Below are 20777 nucleotides of genomic sequence, written 5' to 3'. Positions count from 1 at the left end.
CGGTCTATTCAAACACAACTTTGGGACCCCTCCCACTCTACCCCCTCAAAATGTTCTCTTAATGAGAAAAGAGAGAGAGAGATGAGGTAAAATAAGAGGGACCCTTATCCCCCAGCCGGAGCTCTGTGGTTGCAGGGCTTGGGCTGGGAGACTGTGTGAAAATCAGTGACAAAACTGATCAAGATGTATGTTGATCAGCTGTATGTTTTGTCACTGATTTTCAAAAGCGACTAAGGGATCGAGATCTATGTTTTGTTACTGATTTTCGAAAGTGACTAAGGGATTTCCAATACACTGAGGCATTTTACAAGGGGTCTAGTTTTCAGAAAGGACTGAAAGTCAGTCCTCTTGGGATATGTCTGTATCTATAAACACAAAAATCTTGGCTTATTTCTGAAAATACTAAGCGAATATTCTTTTGTTTTATTAAAAAGAAGGCACTCAGTTGGGGTGAGTGGAACTAGCCAAAATAAGATCCATCAGACACACTAGCTCTTCATGGAATTTGTTACATGGAAATAGGACAAAATGCAGGCCACAAGGTTTGCATTTCTACAGTTGGACTCCTGCTGATTTCTTGGCACATCCCATGCCATGAATAACAAAGAGGACATGCCTAATGATTCCAATCATCTTACATAGCACATAATGTTGTTGTTGACTTGTATCTGGCTGGTAATTCTTTACCTGATGGCTTGAATGCGATTCTGTTTTTCTTGCCCTTGGTCACTTGCTTCAGAAAAGGGTCTTTGAGCAAATCAGACGCTGCAACACGCTTATGGGGATCAGGTTCAAAGCAGAGCAAAATAAAGGCTCTTGCTTCAGCAGATAGTGACTCTGGAATTTCAGGATGAATTTTGAACATCCCAACCTGTAAGTAAAATATGGATGCAAATTATTTTAATACATCCTAAGAACATACAAAATACCAGACTAGGTCAAACCACAGGTCTATCTAACCCAGTGTTCTCTCTCTCTCTCAGTTGCAGAGAGGATGCTAAGGGGTTAAGGAGGGCATATCCAGAATGATCCGTTCCCTGCTCCCTACATCTTCCAGCATTCAGAGACATATGATGTCCTAATTTTGATAGGGTTGCTACTATCATGTTTGATACTCAGTGAGGGACCCATCCTATATGACTCTGTCTAATCTCTGGTCCTCAGAGAAATAGCTGCAAAGGAGCTGTGAACCAAATCCTCACATGCTGTGAACTAGAATAGCTTTGGCGGCTAGTGGAAGGTTTGAAAGCCGCAATAGAGAAATCATCTACTCAAGTCACTGAAGTAACAAGTGGGCTCCACTGATGAGGATCTGGCAACCTTTCTTTCACAGACATTTAAGAAGATATGTAGTGGTTAAAGTAGACCAGCACAAATGTCAGAGCATGGCCATATCTGTTTAACTGTCACACAACTTTGGCTCTGATCATCCCCACCTCTGCTTTCCAAACCTTGCTCTACCTCCTAGCTGCCTGCCCTTTCTGTTACTATATACCTTCTCTCTCCAGCCAACACCATACTTCCTAGTTGCTGAAGCCTCTCAATACACTTCTCTTCAAGGGCCCAAATCCACTTCCAGCCTTAACACTACCGTCCTCACTCCCAGTCCCCTCTCTCACTGGTGCCTGTACCTGCCATGTTCTGCATGTGACAAAAGTCCAAGGCTCACTTGCAGAACAAATCCTAGTTGCCTAGCTTACCTGCTGTACCCATGCTCAAGCTAGATGCATTTCCCAGCCTTTTAGTATCATCCACTTGGAATCATGCGATGGCCAAAGGGCTCACTCAGACAGCATAATTAAACATAACTATTTCAATGAGCTTCTGCATAGCAGACTCCTCAGACCCCTTTCCCTGAAACAGCTTAAGTTGCCAACTCTTAATCTCCAGTGCTGGTTTTACATAAATATTTTGCATTCTGCACAAGCAGTATAAATCTGACCTATTATGCCTTTCATTCTTAACATACATATGTACAATAGGCTCTAGAAAACAAGCAGCAGGGGCATGAAAATTATTCTGGCCACAAGGCAGACAACAGCTAAGTGGTTAATCACATGCCAGAAGCTTGCTAAAATAAAGAGTTGACTGAATAATCTCCTTATAGACCTGCATTAACATACTGTGCAACTGCTACCAATTTACAATGGCACTTTAGCTTTGGGGAAGCCAGTAATGTTTATATTCAGTGAAGCAAAAATGCTGGACAGCAGAGACCATATCTGAATCACAACACAGGTTATAACTGTTAATGCATTTAACTTTCAAGCCCTAACTCCAATCACATAGAAAACTAATTTTAGAAGACAAACCTAACATTTCCTGTGGATTGAAATATTTCAAGAAGCAAACACGTACACTATATATGTTATGAATAGAAGAGATTCTGTGAACTAACACTGCCCCAGAATTTGGCTTCTGTGTAATACACACACACACACACAGAGAGAGAGAGAGAGAGAGAGAGAGAGAGAGAGCGCTATGGGCAAATCATCTGGTTTCTATACAGTTCAGTTAATCTGTCTGAGAGGCTATCTTGACATAATTTATAAAGTACCATGCACACGCTGGGGACTACTCTCCAAGGTATACATGTACCAATATGCCTTAATGCCAGCCTGCAGTGCCATAGCAAGGAAGTTTGGCGCCTAAGACAAAGCCCACAACAGCAGCCAGCTCCTGCGCACAGATCCAAGGACCCCCTTCTCCCTACCACCACATGCTTGCCCAGGAGTGCACACAGTGGCAGAAGCTGCCCTCCCTGTCCCTGTGCCCCCAAAACAAGTTGCTCAAGGCTCCATCCTGTGCCCCACCCTGGCTGGGCAGCACCTGTTGGCACCCCTTCGCTTTGGCACCCAGGGCAGGCACCCCATTCACCCCTGCCTTGCTACATCATTATCATCCTGGTATGATTTTTGCTTAAAGACAACATAGCTTGCAGAAGAAGCTTAAAATAAACTTCACCTACATGGAGAAATAATTCTCTCTTTTGCTCTGATTATAGACCCATACACTGCTGAACTGCTCTTGACTTGTCAATTCATGTACCCAACTCTTATGTATTACATGCACTCTAAAGAATGGGTTCTCACAATATAGCTTCTGGGAGGGTACTGTGCCAAGTACATGACATTAGGCACAAATAGGCCCCCACCTTTATGTTACACCTACCTGGCCCAAACCCACAATTGTTCAGTGAAGTCAAGTGAATTTGAATGACTCGCCTCCACTTTTCCTGTGCATGCTGATATGGGGAAAGGGAAATAATTAGCATCAGCTATAGTACTGCTACCTGCTGCTCTATTCTCTTAGTCTACATGACCAGCCTACACATTCAAATCCTTGGCTGCAAACTGAATTTTGAACCCTTTCTAAAGAACCGTGAAGAGAGCACACATGACAATAAAGCTGATTATCTCTTCCATGTGGGAAGAGGTACTGAGAAAAAAAGCAGCTACAAATGGGTCACAGCAGGGCAAAGGAAGAGAGAACAAAACTGTGAAAGTCTGGCTGCTGCATGACAAACCCTGTAGCAAATCTGTTTAAATTGTCCTTATATTCTTGAAAATACCGAATTCTGTGGCCACAGATTCATAGCAACCACAAGGCCTTGGGTGAGACTGGGGATTGTGTAACTCTCACAGCTATCATTTCAGACACCTGGCATAGCCTCCACAGCCTCTATTTTACACTGATTTTTTCTGACCTTATCTTCACAAACAGGGTTAAAAACTTAATTAAAATAAATAAAGTGAGGTTCAGGAACACAACACTGTGGCAAGGGATGAAATCTGGGAAAATTCCATGACTGCAGAAGCAGAAAAAATGCAATATGTTGCCTGACTTCCATAGAGGTCACCCTGAAAGCTCATGCAGAGCCCGTTAAGGCATCTTGAACTTCATTAAAACATGTTGTTCTTTTCAAACAGCTCCATGCAATGTCTTAGAAAAGGAAGATACAGAATTTACTTGGCATTCAGAAAAGAATAATTCTACCAGATACTTAGCATGAAAAGCCTCTGCTAACAGAAACAAAACCACAAGTGACATTTACAATGACATAGAAATCACTTTTGCCTTTCAACAATCTAGTTTAATGAACCAAACTGTATCTTCAAATGAATCCAATTAGAATTCCTCCTCCTCCGCTTTCTTTGCCTTTTATTCTAGTTAAATAAGACTACTCACAGGCTTAAAATGAAGCATGTGTCTAAGAGCTTTACTGAACTGGGGCCTAATTCGCAGCATCTGACAGTTGATACTTGATTTTACTATGACAGCTCTAGTGGTAATTGTAGCAATGACTGCATGGTACTTCAAAAGCATTAATGAATTAACAGGATCAAGTTAGTGGGATGATATTTTCCCCATTAGACTGAAGCAGAAAGAAAAATTAAGAATAGTCTCAGCACCCAGCCCCCAGATCATCATAGGAGCATAGATTTGGAAGGGACCATCTAGGCCAATAAGTCCCGTCTACTGCAATTTCAGGCAACCAGGAAGTAGATATTTAGTTCGCTCCAGCTCCTGCCTGTATCACAGTCAAACAGCATTCCCGAGCTTTCCATAACAAACTTACAAAATGAGAAATCAAAACTAAGAAGCCCTATAACCCAACCAAAACCAAACACCAGAAGCTACAAACAAGAACCTGCAATAAGCCACAGAAAGAAAGCAGGAAAGACCAAAAGCACAGCCAATACACCTTGGGCCCAAGCCATAGTAGGAAATTGACTAGAAGATACAAGCAAAAATGATCCAAGGAAGTGGATTACACCACAGGATACTAAGGAAGACAAAAAAATGCCAACAGAGTTGGCATAAGATTCCTTCCTGACCTGAAACCTGGTGATTGATTTAACCCTGAGCATTGAACAGGACCCACCACAGGAAGACACTAATGAGGTTTCTCAGTACCATAAAGAACAGCAGTGCACCTGGCCCATCTCTTATCTTTAGTTGTGACCCATGTCTGATGGTTCGGAGGAAGGTGAATGTCCCCACTCCCAGATAAATAATGCACTCAAACAGGAAAAATTTCTTCTTAGCCCCTAAAGGCGACCAACAGAAGCCCTGAAGCATAGGATTAATATGATACAATAAGGATTGTAATCATATTAAATAGTCAAGAGAGAGGAAGATCAGCAAGGGAAGGAAACTTAATCCAGACAGAGCATTTACAATCATCTGTATTATTTACATATAAACAACCTAGCTAAAACACAACCTCAAAAACCACACTCACCTCAGGAACCCCAGATATTGCAAGCTCACCACCTCATCACAAAAACCACTGCAATACTTAACCTCCTTCGGCCACTAGGAAACCATGACTTTCCCTGTGACAACTTTCTCGTACCTCAGCCTCTCTCAACAAACCAGACCCTCACCATGCGTCAAGTTGAGCAGCCCTCTCGCATAATCAAAGCTGCTTTCAAACCTCCCATGGGGATGCCAACAAACAGCATTTGAAGTCTCATACCAAAAGTTTAATTTTTAATTCTTTGTCCTATCATATTCCACCTTCTGTGAACTTATCAACCTATGGTTTAGGTTCCCTTCTTCATTATTTTCTTTTAAAAAGCCATACCAGAACTTCACTGCTTAGAAACCTTCTTTTAATTTTCAGTTTCTCTCATTACCAATTTGTACCCATTAGATCTCATACTAGTAATGTTCTTTAAATTGTATTAACCCCCCAAATATATCTATAGAAAATAGTCATGTTTCACTCAACCACAGTTTTGTTAGGTTAGACTAGCCAAGCTTTTTTTAACCTCCTCTCCTAACCTATTTCCAGTTCAATAGAATTACCACCACTCTACAGACACCTACATTTTAGAAAACTTGGGACAATTAAATGGGAAGGGAAAACCAGTTTGGACCTTAGCATGGTACAGATAAATCCATTTAACAAGAGATAACTACATTATCAGTAGAGAGTAAATTCATATTTAATTTAATCGATGGGTGTTGGTTCAAGTTTCACAGCCTCTCCAGCAAATACAAATGCTTACTTTAAACATGGCTGCTTGAGGCTCTCCCAGTTCATGAAATGGAGGCTTGCCCGTTGACATTTCAATGATAGTACAACCCAGTGACCAGATATCAGCTGGTGCCCCATATCCCCGAGGTCCTTTATCTATAATCTCTGGAGCCATATACTGCAAAGTACCTGTTAAAGACAAAAAGGGACAGTCAAATAGAGAGGGTACACCATCACTTGATTTGCAAGTTGGGTTAGACCTCTGTTCAAATACCATCATTGCAACAAAGTCAGAAGACTGCCTAGAAGATAGACTGTATTTTGACATGTTTCTCCCCTGACATGAAAGGCTTCAGACTAGTAAAAATACACTTACTACATAATCCAAATGTTTTCAATGCCTTATTGTTGAGCCAAGCTTACCCCTACTTTTTCAGCCACTAAATGGAAACATTAGGCAAATACAAAAGTCCACAGAAAGCAGGATAATAATTAAAACATTTTATTTCCAAGAATAATCACTAGGGGTGTGCAGAGTCGGCAGTATTCAATTTGGATTCAGATTTTGCCCAATTCAGGGGACAGTGATTCGATTCACTGATTCCAGATCACTGTTCCGATTTGATTCAGCCGTATCTGAAGATTCGATTCTGATTTGGAAAATCAGCGATTCGGCCATAGACACAGCTTTATGTTTTTTCTACGTACCTCAAGGTACCAGGTGCAGCTCGTGAACGCTGAGATGGTAGGGCAGATAGACTGTTCCACGTGAGCGTGGAGGGGTCCACTACGAAACGCTGGGGGGGACCCCTGCCCTGCCCTCTGCTTTGACAATTGGCTGCAGGGGGACCCTGGGTGCCCCCCCAAACCCAGGAGGCACAAGTCACTGAGCCGGGGGGCGGTCCCCTGCACACTCCACAGCAGACCTGGAAGTGGACTGGAAGTAATTCTGGGTCCACCACTGAGTGCGCGCAGGGGACCCCCGACCCTGGACTCCAGTGGGACGCTCCATCTGCCCCACCATCTCAGCGTTCACAAGCCACCTTGTACCTTGAGGTACATAGAAAAAACAAAGCTGTGTCTATGACTGAACCATCAAATCTCTCCGAATCTTTCCAAATCAAATTGGAAGCTTCCGATTCGATTTGGAGAGATTAATGGATCTCCTGATTCAATTCAGAGTCAGCCACCAAATTGGGCTGAATCTCCTCCAAATCAAATCAATGACCCAACGCTTTGCACAGCCCTAATAATCACCACCTTTGTGTGAGCACAGATCATGTAAGCATTGGTAATAATAAATTCAGCCAGCCTAGGAAGCTAGTATATAGCCTAATAGTAAAGGTTCTGCAGTTGAACAAGGAATCTTTAAGAGGGAAAAAGGTAGAGGTAGACAGGAAAAGAAATCTGGAGAAAAAAAAACAAAATACATTTGCACAGAGAAGGAAAGAGACCTAACTCATTAATGTCGTGTTGCTTTGTGAACACCATTTGTTTAAACAAATCATGTTGCTATTGTAACCTTTACTCCATATTGCAACATCCCCACTTAAGACAAGAGACATGAAAGTCCTGTCAAAAACCAGTCTCATTTTGACAAGGACAGTACACAATAGATGTGATGCATTCATTCTATAGGGTGGAATACCTCAGAAAGTGTTAATAATGACAGAACTAGAAAGGACCATCACACATTAAGTTACTCCTTACTGGGTTCCTTCCTTCCGCAGCTTTTTACTTTTAGTATACTCCATGCATAGAAACCTGGCAGGGAGAGCTACAGTTGCTCTGCCTAACTATCTAACACCTATTTAAGGATGCTGTTTCTCTGACAAGAACCTTTGCCCACCACCAAAATCTAAAAGATTATGCTAAGGAAAGAGTAAGGGCAAAAAGGGTCTTCTGCCTTGTCTAAGAATGTTGGCTTGAATCAGGACTCACACAGGGCTCTGTGTTCAGGATTTCTTTTTTTCCCCCTCAACAGAAGTGTAACTTGTTTGTGCTGTGTTGAGAGAAGAACAGCTACAGTTCAGAAATGTCTTTGCTAACCGAGCGATCGTTACTTTGCTGCTAAATTGTCTGGGAAGGTATTAATTAAGAAACCAGAGTTCCCACAGCCAAGGACATATGGAGAGCTATAGCTAAGCAAGGTGGGAGAGTGAGGCGTGTACACACTAATTTCAGGACCAGGCAACAAACATGTGGGATCCCACCACCCAAAGTAGATGCCAGTCATTTGGCCTGCAACATGGTGATATGTCCAAGAGAATCAGGGCTAAAACAGCAATCAAGAATCGGGTACTACCCAGGTTTCAGAGGGCTTAGAAGCACACAAGTCTAGCCCAGTGGTGCTCAACATTTTGGCTCCGCAGGCCAGATGAGTGGTGTGGGCCTGTCTGAAGGTCAGATCAGGCCCTGTGGCCTGGCACTGCCCCTTCCCTGGCCCACACCCTGGGATAGGGCCCCGGGGGCCCAGCACCACCCCCTTCTACTCCTGTGGACCAGAATTGGGTTCTGGTGGACTGGCGCTGCTATTTCCTGCCCCTTGCATGCCGGGATTGGGGCACATGGGGTGGGCACCACCCCGCCCTGACCCTCTTGCACTGGTTTTGAGTCCCAGGGGCCTGATGCCACCCCCTCTGAGCCCTCCACAGTGGGGTTTAGCCCTGGGGCCTGACTATTCCTCCAGGCCTTGCACACTGGGATTGGGTACAGGACTTGGGGCTCCCTACGGGTTCAGAGATTTAATAGCTCCCTCTCCACCAAATTACCAGACCTGTATAGAGCCCTGCAGGTTGGACAACATGGTGCCATGGGCCACTTCTGGCCCACAGGCCAGAGGTTGAGCATCCCTGGCTAGCCAATCAAGGGAATGGGGTGCTTGTTGTATCAATGTATCTTTGAGTGCCTCTGATTATTGAGTAAGGCAAGGTTTAGTTTTGCCAGTTTTTAAGCAAGCTGAAGGTATAAACCAAATCAGAGAAGATTTTTTAGGGTGGACTATGTTTTCTTTCAACATGACTCTTACATAGTGCCAGTTCCAATGTCTGAACTGGAGTACCGAAGAATTCTCCTTTACTTTTAGAATCTTTGAAGCAAACTTCCTTGCAGGTCATAAATAAAGGTGACTGCTCATAAAAAGTACGCTTAGAAAGCAGAGACCACTAAGAAGTTACTATCACAAAATGGTAACTTTAATTCAGCAAAAATTCTCAAAAATCCCTTGTTAATACAATAATATCACATAGAAACACATTATGAAGAAATTACGAACTGTGAATGAAAGAACACACATATTACACAATTTCCTCTGAGCTACAAGAGATGTTGGTAACAATACCAGAAAGGCTTACTCTGGAATATTAACTCTAACTAATCCAAAATTAATAAAGGAAGAAAAAGGTTTACAAAATTATGTAATACCGATCAAGTAAAAGATAGACATTGGTAGCTTATTTGTCATACCCAACAGCTACTCACTGTGAAGAATTCTTGCAACAAGTACATATTCCAGGAAGTTATGATTAATCAAAGGATCGGGTGGATTGTAAGTGGAAAAGCAACATTTTATGAACTGTGGCCTCATAAAAACTCTAACACTCACACAGCAGTTTTATTAGTGGCAGCAAGAGTCAATGGGAAAAGAACACAATACAACAAAGGAACATTTGAAAAATTAAGATCCTGGTAAACTTAAATTAAAAGGCTCTTTAAAATCCACAGATTTTTAAATGAAACGGTTCAAAGACATAATAAAAATGAATTGTGTGCTGATTACAAAAGCTGAAGAATTCAAGCATAAGTAGTGGTGTTATAATTTTTGTTATAAAATGGCATGCATAGATGTTATTTTACTTTTATTTAGGATTTAGGTTGCTCACTATATAGCCGATTCCTGTAATGAGCAAAATTGTTCAATCGGTTCAATTTTTACACTGTGAATGTCAATGTTTACAATTGTCCATGCTTGCAAAAAGTAGGATCTTGATCCTACAATGTGATCTGCATGCCTATATGGAGTCCCATGACTACTTCAGGATCTGATTGCATTACAGTATTAAGGTGCCAGAATATTACGAATTTGAATTACTTGCAGTGTCTTTTATGATAATGTTGCACAAAACTACACAGCGGTAACTGTAGATTATGCCATTCTCACTAACCTGACTGGTAAAATAAGGTTGCAAATCTCAATCTCCACCACTTTTCAAACCAGTGGCATAACTTAAATAAGCCTTGGTAAAACCCTGCAGGAGAGCAGCTGCTGAGATTCAGAAAGGCAAGGGTGCCAGGGGCAGAGTTAATGTGGGCAAGAACAGGGGTCTTATCTGCCCCGAGGATTCAAATTCCCCAGTTGCTGCAGGTGCAGGCATAGGGCTGCTGCTACTGCCTCACACAGACTACAGCCACCATTTTGGTGTCCCCTCCAAGTCAGTACCCAGGACTGGTGGCCCACTCACCCAACTCTTGTTATGCTACTGTCTCAAAAGAGGGATAAAAAGCATGACTCAGTGAATGCCTGACCCTGGAAACCCTTAATTTGTGCCACATCATGCCAAAAACCTTCACAGTTTATGTGCTGCACTGAAAAACAAAACACATATACGGACAGACAAAAACCCTACATGTGAGAAGGTATGTATGCACCCTAACTTGTGTTAAATCCAAAACAATCTGAATTGAAGTCAAACATAATTTTTTTTCCTCCATATTAAATTACACCTTTAAAATATAGTTGTACAAACCAAATACTGAAAACAATGTACAAATGAACTGCATGCTAGAACAAGAGGAAATATTACCTCCTCTTGTTGTAATACACCAGCTTTCCTCAATGCTGTTATCTGATAGTTTCTTAAGAAAATTATTAAAACAACACTTAATTCATGTCTGGAATATGCACGTAATGTTCAACCCTCAAAATGTCATAGAGCTGCACAGAAATGATCAATGGAAACATATTTCAGGTAAAAATGGCAAATGTGAGCATTTGACAGTTACTCATTCACTTGCAAAAAAGAGGTAATTAATAAAAAAAAGTATTGTTGAATTTGCTTGGAAAATAGAGAAATTTGTTAAAGAAATTATTCTGCAAATTTTATTCAACCAGCTCTATTACAAACCACACTGTAGTTTATGTAGCTACACAATTTCATGTCTGTAAACTAAAGAGACTGCCTCTTTTGAAATAAGTGACATGAATCTCTCAATTCAATATAAACCAGCAAGGAACTTATTTGCATGTTATATAAATTCAGTATTTTATTAGGAATCAAGCTTGATGATTCACCAAAACAACATAACTTGTTTTCTCTTCTTCAATTTCAGTTTGGCATTTTGTAAATATGAAGCAAGCATATGTTTTCTTCCAAGTGTTTTAAAATGTTATACCAAATGGTATTTGGCTTTACTGCAAGAGAAATTAAATTTCTGGCAATATTTAACTGTAATTTTTTTTATCAAAAGCTCTCTTATTCACTTGGTAGTTCATGAATGCATATTTGATTAAATTGTTTTAAAACGTAATAAATCAAACATGAGTCTTTAAATATTTTAGTCTGAGACGTTAATTCCAAAGTGCAACCCACTAGCTGACCCATTGTTATCACTAATAAAAAAAAAAAAAAAACCCTCACATTCTTGTGGAAATACAAGGCTGGTTGGTTTTGCTGGCATTTAATTTACATAAGGCATAAAGAACTCTTATAAAGCAAGGTAATAAAAGCTTGCAAAGTGCAGAGGGAAGGAAAACCGTGAGTAACAATCAAGCTACAGACATGCATAGGAAAATTTCTTTATGCAATTACTAAGGTCTGTGTAGTGAGGGTAGGAAAAAAAAAAGACTAATATTTTTATCTTTATAGCAGAGAAATAATCTATATCTGAAAAGATCACAAAGAGACTACCTACTAAACCTGCAGGACAGCAGCAATTTTTGAAAAAAGCTATGCAAACACAGTCACTGATAATGTATGTTGGAAAATGAGGAGGACTTCCAGCTTCTAACGCTATTCATTTAAACAGACCACCATCCACCATCTCACTTTGGCAACAGTTTTGTAATTCCTTAGATTTTCTTACAGAAGATGACATGAAAAAAAATGATGAAGACCCTCCTATCATCTACGTTTTATAGGGCTTTTGGGTTGGTTTGTTTTTTACTTTTGTAATAAAAGCACGTAAATCAGAAATCTGGTACCCTAGTATTTAACAGTTTATATAATACAGTGCCCTTAAACAAACACATGCAGGGCCATGAGGCTTTGACATTTAAAAATTAGGTTCTCACTGACTGTGTGGTTTACTCTGCAGTACTTTGTGAAGTGTGTATGTTTTAAGTGTTTTTCTGTATTACAAAGTTTTAAAGACATTCTTATCTGGAGATTTTAATTTGATCTCAATTTGTTTCAAATTAGAACTCCTTAAAAAAATAAAGCTTATCCTTACACTTTATGTACACCAACAGTGCTCAATCTCTGGCCTAAAGGCCAGATCCAGCCTCCGGAACCAAGTCATCAGATGTTTGCCAAGTCACTCCTGAATGAAGGCGGCAGCCTATAAGTAAATAAGGGGTGTGCATCAGGATCTGGGTGAAATGCCTGTTCACCAGAGCACGCCAAGGAGTGACAAGGTCCAATAGTCACAAACTCCTGCAAGACCGTTTTAGGCTGGACATAAGGAAAAACTTCTTTACTATCCAAGACCTCAAGGCCTGGAATAGACTCCCACCAGAGGTGGTGTAAGCACCTACTCTGGACAAGTTTAAGAAACATTTGGATGCTTATCTTGCTGGGATCCTTTGACCCTAGCTGACTTCCTGCCCTTTGGGCAGGGGGATGGATCCGATGACCTTATGAGGTCCCTCTTCCAGCCCTAACGTCTATGAAATCTGGTGCACAGGGCTCTCCCCACAGGTCTGGAAATTTGGCAGCAGGGAAGCAGTGGCGTTAATTGTGGCTCCCCTCCTGTCAATTTTCTGGACCCATGGGGACTCCTACAGGTCAGATAACATGGGCCTGCATGCTAAATTGGGCCTGCACAAGAGCAGGCCAGTAAAGAACCGCTCTCATGCATGGCCAGATGTGGGTGCATGGGGTCAGTCTGGTGCACAGCCAGATCTGGCATGTAAGGTCAGTTTACCACACTGGATCACACCCATGGATTGACCCCATGCACCAACCTCAAGGGATCTAGCTTGTGAACCAACCATGTGCCACTCATCTGGACCTTGGGGCTGTAAGATTGGGCACTACAAACCTACACAAATTTACTTTTTTTTCCCTTTTTGTTCAAGGTAAAAAGTTCTGACCCTTTTCACTTTGTAGACACAAAGCTCTGGGGCTGTAAGGAATACAGATAAGAATATAGCAGCCAACAAGGAGAGAGCACCAAGAACTCCATTCAGTTCCTCTTACCTGTAAATGTCTCTGTACATGGATTGATTCCTGCAAGCCGTTTAGAAGTCCCAAAATCAGAAATTTTTACCACACCGCTGTATGTGTTCACCAGGACATTATCTCCCTGGGGAAGGGGAGGTGGAGAGGTGGGGAAGATGAGGCAAGGTGGATATGAATATACACATGTCAACAAGATTCCACAATTGTCATCACTGTTATTTACAATTTTACAAAGACATCTCACTGGGACAGAGGGATTTTCTATATTTTCTTAGATTCCTTCCATGACATCCTACTGAAAGAACTACTTTATTTTTATAGCCAAATTAACTATCTTGCAAGAGGTACTGAAAACCCACAAGAACACTACATAAAGCACACCTACCTTTATATCTCTGTGCACAATCTGGTTTTCATGGAGATATTTAAGCCCTTCCAGGATCTGCTTGGTGTAAAATTTTATGGTGGGTTCTTTCATCGGGCCCCATTTTGATCTCAGGAGAACAGAAAGGCTTCCTGGGTTATGTAAAGAAGAAAATATGTCAAGACAGCACTGATGCAAGGTTAACTTGCAGAGGACCACAGTAACAAACAGAGGATGAGATGAAGCCTCGGGACAATTTCCTGAGCATGGGGCAGGGAGGAGGGGGAGAGGAATATAGTAGGTACCTGCCCCTGAATAAACTCAATTCTTCCCTGGACTCTCTATTTCCTCTGGGGCACAGTGATTTATTGTAGTCTTTACTTGGTTATTTCTGCTTTTCCATCAGCTCAGCAATACCAAGACTTCACCAATATCCCTCCTCTCTTCTCCCCTCCCCTCCCCCAACACTTCTTCACCACCTGGGGACAGAGAGGAAGAACCCAGTGCACACCTTATGCTATGAAATGAAGAAAAAGTCTTGTCAGGGTTGATGGGTGACACTTGCTTTTGGTCCTTGGAGGCTGTATATTAGGGTCAGCCACCAATCTGGCCCTTAATTAAAGAGCAGCAAATATACTGGGTGAATGTCATGATAGGTCACATTAAATATAGCAAATTATTTGTAAGCTGAGAGAGGGCGATGTCATATGACAGTAACACAGCCTAAACATTCTCCCCTCTGATTTGGTAACATGGAACTGACACCACCGAGGATTGCTGGAGATAGGGGAAGGAATAGTTCAGAAAGAAATCTGGCTTTGACTGAGTGTAATTTCAGACACTCACTGAGATTCCTCCTACTCAGTGGAGATAGTTCAGTGAAACAGATTTCACCTTTTCAAAATAGACGAGATTTCTTGTCCATGAAAAATGCAACTAATGCTACATTTTCTGCTTACAGAAAAGGTGCAGAATTTACAACAGACTGTCTTAAGTTTTGGCAAACTTAGCTGAAGGAATTTTCAAAGCATGAAAACAGAAGAGTTAGAAGTGTTCAGACAGAGCTGAAATCTTGGTTTCCCTTTTAAGGTGTGTGAGTGGTAGGGAAATGTCTGTGCTAGTTTAGCAATACCCTGTCACTAACAGCTATACAGAATGCACTCCAGTATGTGTGTGAGGAACCATGCTTGGAAAACATACAGTATCAGGAGATAAATTTAACACATGATAAAAGTGTTGGCAGCTAGGAGAATTGGGGTCAGAAGGCATCTGCAGTCCAGAGAACGTAATCCAATGGAGATAAAATTATCACCTTGAACTTTCCAACATATATTTAAGCATGCTCATTTTCTAATTTTGAATCCAAGTCTTGAGAATGTAACCTTAATTTTCATTTTCCTCACTTTTTCTTTACTTATTTATTGTGAACAACAACATTTTTGTAGTAGTTTTTACCCACAAGTTATAGTCTTGGCCTATTCATTTTAACATAGATTGTTTTTCTTCTTTGAGAATGTTTATAGGTGGAGTGGTAACGAGCTGCACAATACTTCTCATTACAAGACACCATTTTTAGTCATTTGTAACTTTATATAACTAAACTAACCATATTTAATAATGAGGTAGGGGAAAATACATGGTTTTGTTCATGTTAAATTCTGGTGACTTTTCCTTTGGAAAACAATAGTATTCCCATACTTTGAGTAGGGATTTGAAAGAGGTTGCATGCTGAGGAGAAATGTCTTTATATTTTAGCTGCTAAATTCAAGGAGTCGGTTATACTGGTTATACTCTGATGCTGTGTTGTGTAGGACCTTCCCTACAAAAGTAGTTCTTGGCTGCTGAAGTCTCCTAGGTGCTTGAAAATGAGAGCAGGGAGGCCATCTCCCTCTGCTCTAAGTGGAGGAGCTGACAGTGCTTGGGAAAGAAGAAAGAAACTGAAATTAAAAAGCTGGGGGAATGGAGATAAGAAGTCAGTAGCCAAGAAGAACAGTACTGGGGCTAGAAGTCTGGATGCAGAAGGGCAAAGCCTGGGACTGGAAGAGTTTGGAAGGGATAGAACCAACGAGGTCCCACAGGATATATACTGGAAGAAGAGTCTGTGCCTACTACAGTAGATTCTCCAAAGTCTGAAACAAAACCCATCATTCTGTCCCTCATCAGCAAATATCTGTTGGACCCACTTGTCCAAAGTCCCATTCCTGTACAGTGCAGGACTCTACCCAGAGCAGTAGTTCTCCATATTTTTAACTTCAAGGCACCCTTCAGAAAAAGCCAACTCTTAGCTTTCACTTGTTTTTTGACTATAGAAAAATAATAGAGCAAGTTTCCTGTTGCAAAGAACTCAAAGACCACAACAGCTTAGAATGGTTTTAACACTGTGGATTCCTATTATAAATCTCTGAGTTTATCTTGTGTATCATGTTTGCACACTTAACAATGCTAACACTGTTGCAGCACCCTGTTTGAGAATCATTAATATAGCCCCAGCAGTGCCCAACATTTGGCCCCATGAGCCGAAGGTGTGGAATGGGGTTGTTTTGCAGGCCAAGTCTCATGGCTTCATTGGGCACCTTGCCAGCTGGATTCAGCTCTGCACATCGAGATGGGGCCCCATGCCAGCTGGATCAGACCCCGAGTTGGCTAGGCCTGCACACCCGGATAGAAGTCTGTGCTGGCCAGGTCCTGCACTGGCTGGATCCAGCCCTGCATGCCTGGATCCAGGCCCTCACTGGCCTGGCCTTGCAATCTTGCACTCATGGCCATGTTATCTGACATGCAGGGCTCCTCACAGATCCAAGATTTTGGCAGCAGGAGAATGCTACCACTGCTTCTCCAGTGCCAAATTTTCAGATGTGTGGAGGCCTTGCAGGCCAGATGACACTGCTCCATGGCATAGATGTTGTCCGTGAGCTGGCAGTTGAGCACCCCCCCATGCAGATGATGACAGCCTACTCTGTTACTTCTAATGTCAGACGTGTGCTGGCTCTGGAGTTCCCAACTGGCTGATGATCCATAGGGGTCTCAATAAGACTTCACATACTGGAATGAAGTAAATCACTCAAAAGTTAGGAAATGCAAGAATTACTTATAAGTAATTCTATGACTTGCCTATAACGAATAGTTAATATGATTAATTGCTCATGTCATCATAATTAGTTTCCCTTGTATGTATACCTTATTAAGTCTTTAATTAGATGATCACATCTTTTTTTTTTTAAATTGGTCCTTTGTCTTTGAAGGCCAAAATGTTCTCTGCTCTGGAGGTGAATTAGGATTGCCTAGCTAAAGAAGCTGCAGTCTCTAGGAAATCCTTCTCATTTGCTGAACAGTTGGAAGGTGGCTGGTATAATCAGGGAGGAGACTGCAGGAAGAGAAATTAAGCTTTTTCTTTGCCATTTAGTATTTTGTAAACCCTTACAATATCCCCCCTCAAGCATTTCTTCAAAGCTGAAAAGGTGGAGCCTCTTTAATCTCTCCTCATATGAAAGCCTATCCATACTACTAATCATCCTGTTGCCTTTCTTTGCATCTTACCTAGTCCTTCTATATCCTTTCTGTGGTATGGGGATCAGAACTGGGCACAATATTAAAGGTGTGGGATGCACCTGGATTTGTAAAGGGGCATGATGTTATTTTCAGTTTTGTTTACAATTCCCTTCTCAATAACCTCAAACATTTTGTTTGCCTTTTTGACAACTGCTGAGCAGTTGTGAACTGTCCACAACGACTCTCAGATCTCTTCCTTGTGTGATAACAGCTAATGCAGAGCCCATCCTAGTTAAGGTATAGTTCGAGTTATTTTCACTCATGTGCATCACTTTACACTTACCTATACTGAATTTCATCCGTCATTTAGTTGACTGTTCACTCAATAGTGCCAGATCCTTCTGTAATTCCTCACAGTCTGCCTTGGTCTCTACCACTTTGAACAAACTTTGTGTCATCCTTAAATCTGGCCACCTTGTTACCCATCCCCTTTCCCAGATCATTTATAAATATGTTAAACAGCACTGGTTCCAAAGATCCCTGAGGGACCCCACTGTTTATTTCTTTCCATCCTGAAGACTGACTCCTTGTGGACAGTTTAAGTCACTCATTATTACTCCGTTTTCTGCTGTTGCAGCTTCTCTCATCTCCCTTATCATTTCTAACTCATTACTGCTGTCCTGGTTTGGGCGTAGATAAAATATTACCAGGTGCACTTTTTTCCTATTAAAATCCAGAATTTCTATCCACAGTGATCCACAGCAGTGCTATCCCTTCATGCGTGAGAGTATCTCCCTTATTGGCTGAAAAATCTACCCTATTTGATTTGATCATCTTTGATGTAGAGTGCCACTCTCCCACCAGTGTACGTATGCCAGGGGTTGCCAACCGGGGGTACTTGAGAAGGCCCTGGGGGGTACGCATGGGCAGGTGGAGACGGAGCACCATGCAGCATCCTGTGCTGCTGTGCAGGCACTGCCTGCCTGAGCGTACGAGAGGGGGCAGGGGAAGCTTGCACACGGCAGCTGCTGCCGCTCCATGTCCCCCCACCCCACTCAGCAGCCGGGGGTACACTGCTCTGTGTCCAGCTACCAGAGAGTACAATGGATGCAACCTTCAAAAAGGTTGAAAAGGTTGAAAACCCCTGACCTGGTCTATCATTCCTGTATAATTTATATCCAAGTATTACAGCATCCCAATGATGTTTCTCACTCTACCATGTATCAAAGATGCCTATGATGTCTTAGCATTATTTACTGCTGTGCATCCAAGTTCCCCCACCTTTGATTTCAGACTTCTAGCATTAGTATAAAATCACATGTACTTTTTATTGTTGCCCTGGCTGCTTCTGTATGTGCAAGCTAAAGGGGTAACATAACCTTAATTCTGTCATCTTCATTTTTAATTTACTTTTTTAGATGACAAATTACTTAACTTTGTAATCTTAATAAGGTTCTTATTCTGTGTGTGTAAATATTGGAACAGGACTTCTTAGGATAACTGTACACTTCAAATCTATTCTTCACATTCATAGAATCTGCTTACAAATGGAAAAATGCCACATGCAATTAAACTTCTACACTGTAGAAATCTACCCCTCTTAAAAGAGTTCATTGCCCAACTCCTACTGACTTTCACTGGCAGCTGCTTTCTAAATCCCTGAGGCACCATAGCCAAGAATGATACAAACCTCCTGGTACCTGCTCCATAAAGATCTTAATATATCCATCTTCAGAAACAGATCCAAGGTACTGGACAATGTTTCGGTGCTTTAAATATTTATGCAGTGCTATCTCTTCATGCAGAGGCTGAGAGTATCTATCAAGAAAAAATAAATTGGGGATTAACCAAGGGTAGGAGTAAATATAATAGCCTAATTTTGGTGGAGACCTAGTTTTAAAACCTAGATTACAAATAATAGTCTTCTCATTCTAGCCCTCAACTAATACACTGGCTGCTTCTTAGGAAAAAAAGTGCTCTTTACTGGAAGAAGCAGTCCATTACTTTGACCTGGCTCTACAACATCTGTATAGATGGGGCAGTTCAGAGCGGCTTTTTGGCACTTATCTAAAGCTGATGCAATCACTGATTAGATAAAAGTGCCAAAAAAAGTCCCACTAAAGCGCCCAGTCTATACAGATATTGGGTGAACTGGGTCCAACTAACACGCTGTCTCTTCTGGGCATGCACTGGGCTTGACACACTCCTGCACCAAGTTCAAAATAAAGTGTTGGGCTTTTTGGCGTTGGTTTTGGTTTGTTTGTTTTTTTTAACATCTGCAAGTAGCCTTTGTCACTAAGGCCCAAAATGTGGCATGTCTCATGCTCTGCTCAGAACAGACAGCTGTGGAGTACAAGCGTTCCTCACAAGGACAATGGTCTTAGATGGGTTGGGGGTTTTTTTCTCCCACACCTTCCAGCCCTGTTTGGCTTATATAAATACATATATAGTCCCTTCCCCAGAAATTAGGATACGATGACTATATGCAAAATAAAATACTGACTAGCCAAGATATTTCAGGAAGCAATATTTCACTTCCTATTAAAATAAATTACAAAATTCTGATCCTTGTAAAGGGTTTTATCAAATTAGGATATAGACAGACATAGCAACTTCACTGGTATCAAAGAATAGGTGATATAAGCTGTTATGATACAACTATTATGTCTGCATGATTCTGTAGCCATAAAACTGTAACAAAACTGCTCCAACTTTCACCTTGTGCCATTCAGGGTCAAAGTAGGGTGATTTAGCTAACTTGTATCACTCCAGGATCATGCACAGATAACAGTTAGATCAGTGGCTCTCAATCATTTTAGACTCAAGGCACCCTTGTTAGACTCAAGGCACCCTTGTTAGACTCAAGGCACCCTAAAAAAACCCAGCTCTTAATTTTTGCTTGTTTTTGGACTACAGAAAAATAGTAGAGCAATTCTTCTGTTGCAAAGAGCTTAGAAAGACCACAACACATAAGAGGCTGCGTCCAGACGAGCGTTATGTGACACCGCACATGGCTGCAAATGTGGCACCACACACCACACCTGCAGGCATTTCCCATGATGGTATTTGCAGCACAGTGCAGGGGGAGGGGTTTGACTCTGGGGGTCAAAAAAGCCACACTGAAAAAAGTGGGGCAGCACACATGGCTGTAGCACGTGTCACCCAAAACCAGAACCTGGCCAGCCGGAGCCACACTCCAGCTGTTGGCAGGCTTCCTGCCACAATTGCAGCCCCCAGAGACCCCCAGAATCCCAGATAAGGCTACTGGGGCCAGCCCAGTTGCTGGTCCCAGCCTCCACTACTGCACTCAGGGTAACCTGCCACATGCCAGAGCATGCATGGCAAGGGTGTAACCTGGGGACAAGCACAGTGGCACAAGGCATGCTGCTGCTACTTGTCCCCAGGGAAACAAACATCGGTGCTCATCTGGATGCACCTGGAATGTTTTTAACACTATGGATTCCTATTTAAAATCTATGGCACCCTTGAAAGGATCTCAAGGCACCCCAGATTGCTGTGACACCCTGGTTGACAATCACTG

General features: G+C 41.8%; 1 protein-coding gene across 7 annotated transcripts in view; it reads right to left on the bottom strand.

Annotated features, from left to right (window-relative positions):
• MAP3K15 (mitogen-activated protein kinase kinase kinase 15) overlaps window positions 1-20777 on the bottom strand; it is a 135266-nt gene that overhangs the window by 23052 nt on the left and 91437 nt on the right. For all 7 annotated transcript variants that reach the window (XR_016444157.1, XR_016444159.1, XR_016444158.1 and 4 more), the window contains 5 exons: window positions 18927-19054; window positions 13769-13899; window positions 13402-13507; window positions 6018-6175; window positions 688-871 (listed from right to left, as the gene is read on the bottom strand). Coding sequence is in view for 4 of the 7 variants with exons in the window: in XM_090062613.1 (XP_089918739.1) it covers window positions 688-871; window positions 6018-6175; window positions 13402-13507; window positions 13769-13899; window positions 18927-19054 (707 nt within the window). In the remaining 3 variants the exon portion in view is untranslated. The remainder of the gene's footprint in view (window positions 1-687; window positions 872-6017; window positions 6176-13401; window positions 13508-13768; window positions 13900-18926; window positions 19055-20777) is intronic.

The sequence above is a fragment of the Crocodylus siamensis genome, chromosome 1 (assembly GCF_052110815.1).
Source record: "Crocodylus siamensis isolate JL-2025a chromosome 1, ASM5211081v1, whole genome shotgun sequence".
NCBI classification, from domain to species: domain Eukaryota; kingdom Metazoa; phylum Chordata; order Crocodylia; family Crocodylidae; genus Crocodylus; species Crocodylus siamensis.
This window is presented reverse-complemented; position numbering and strand designations above follow the sequence as displayed.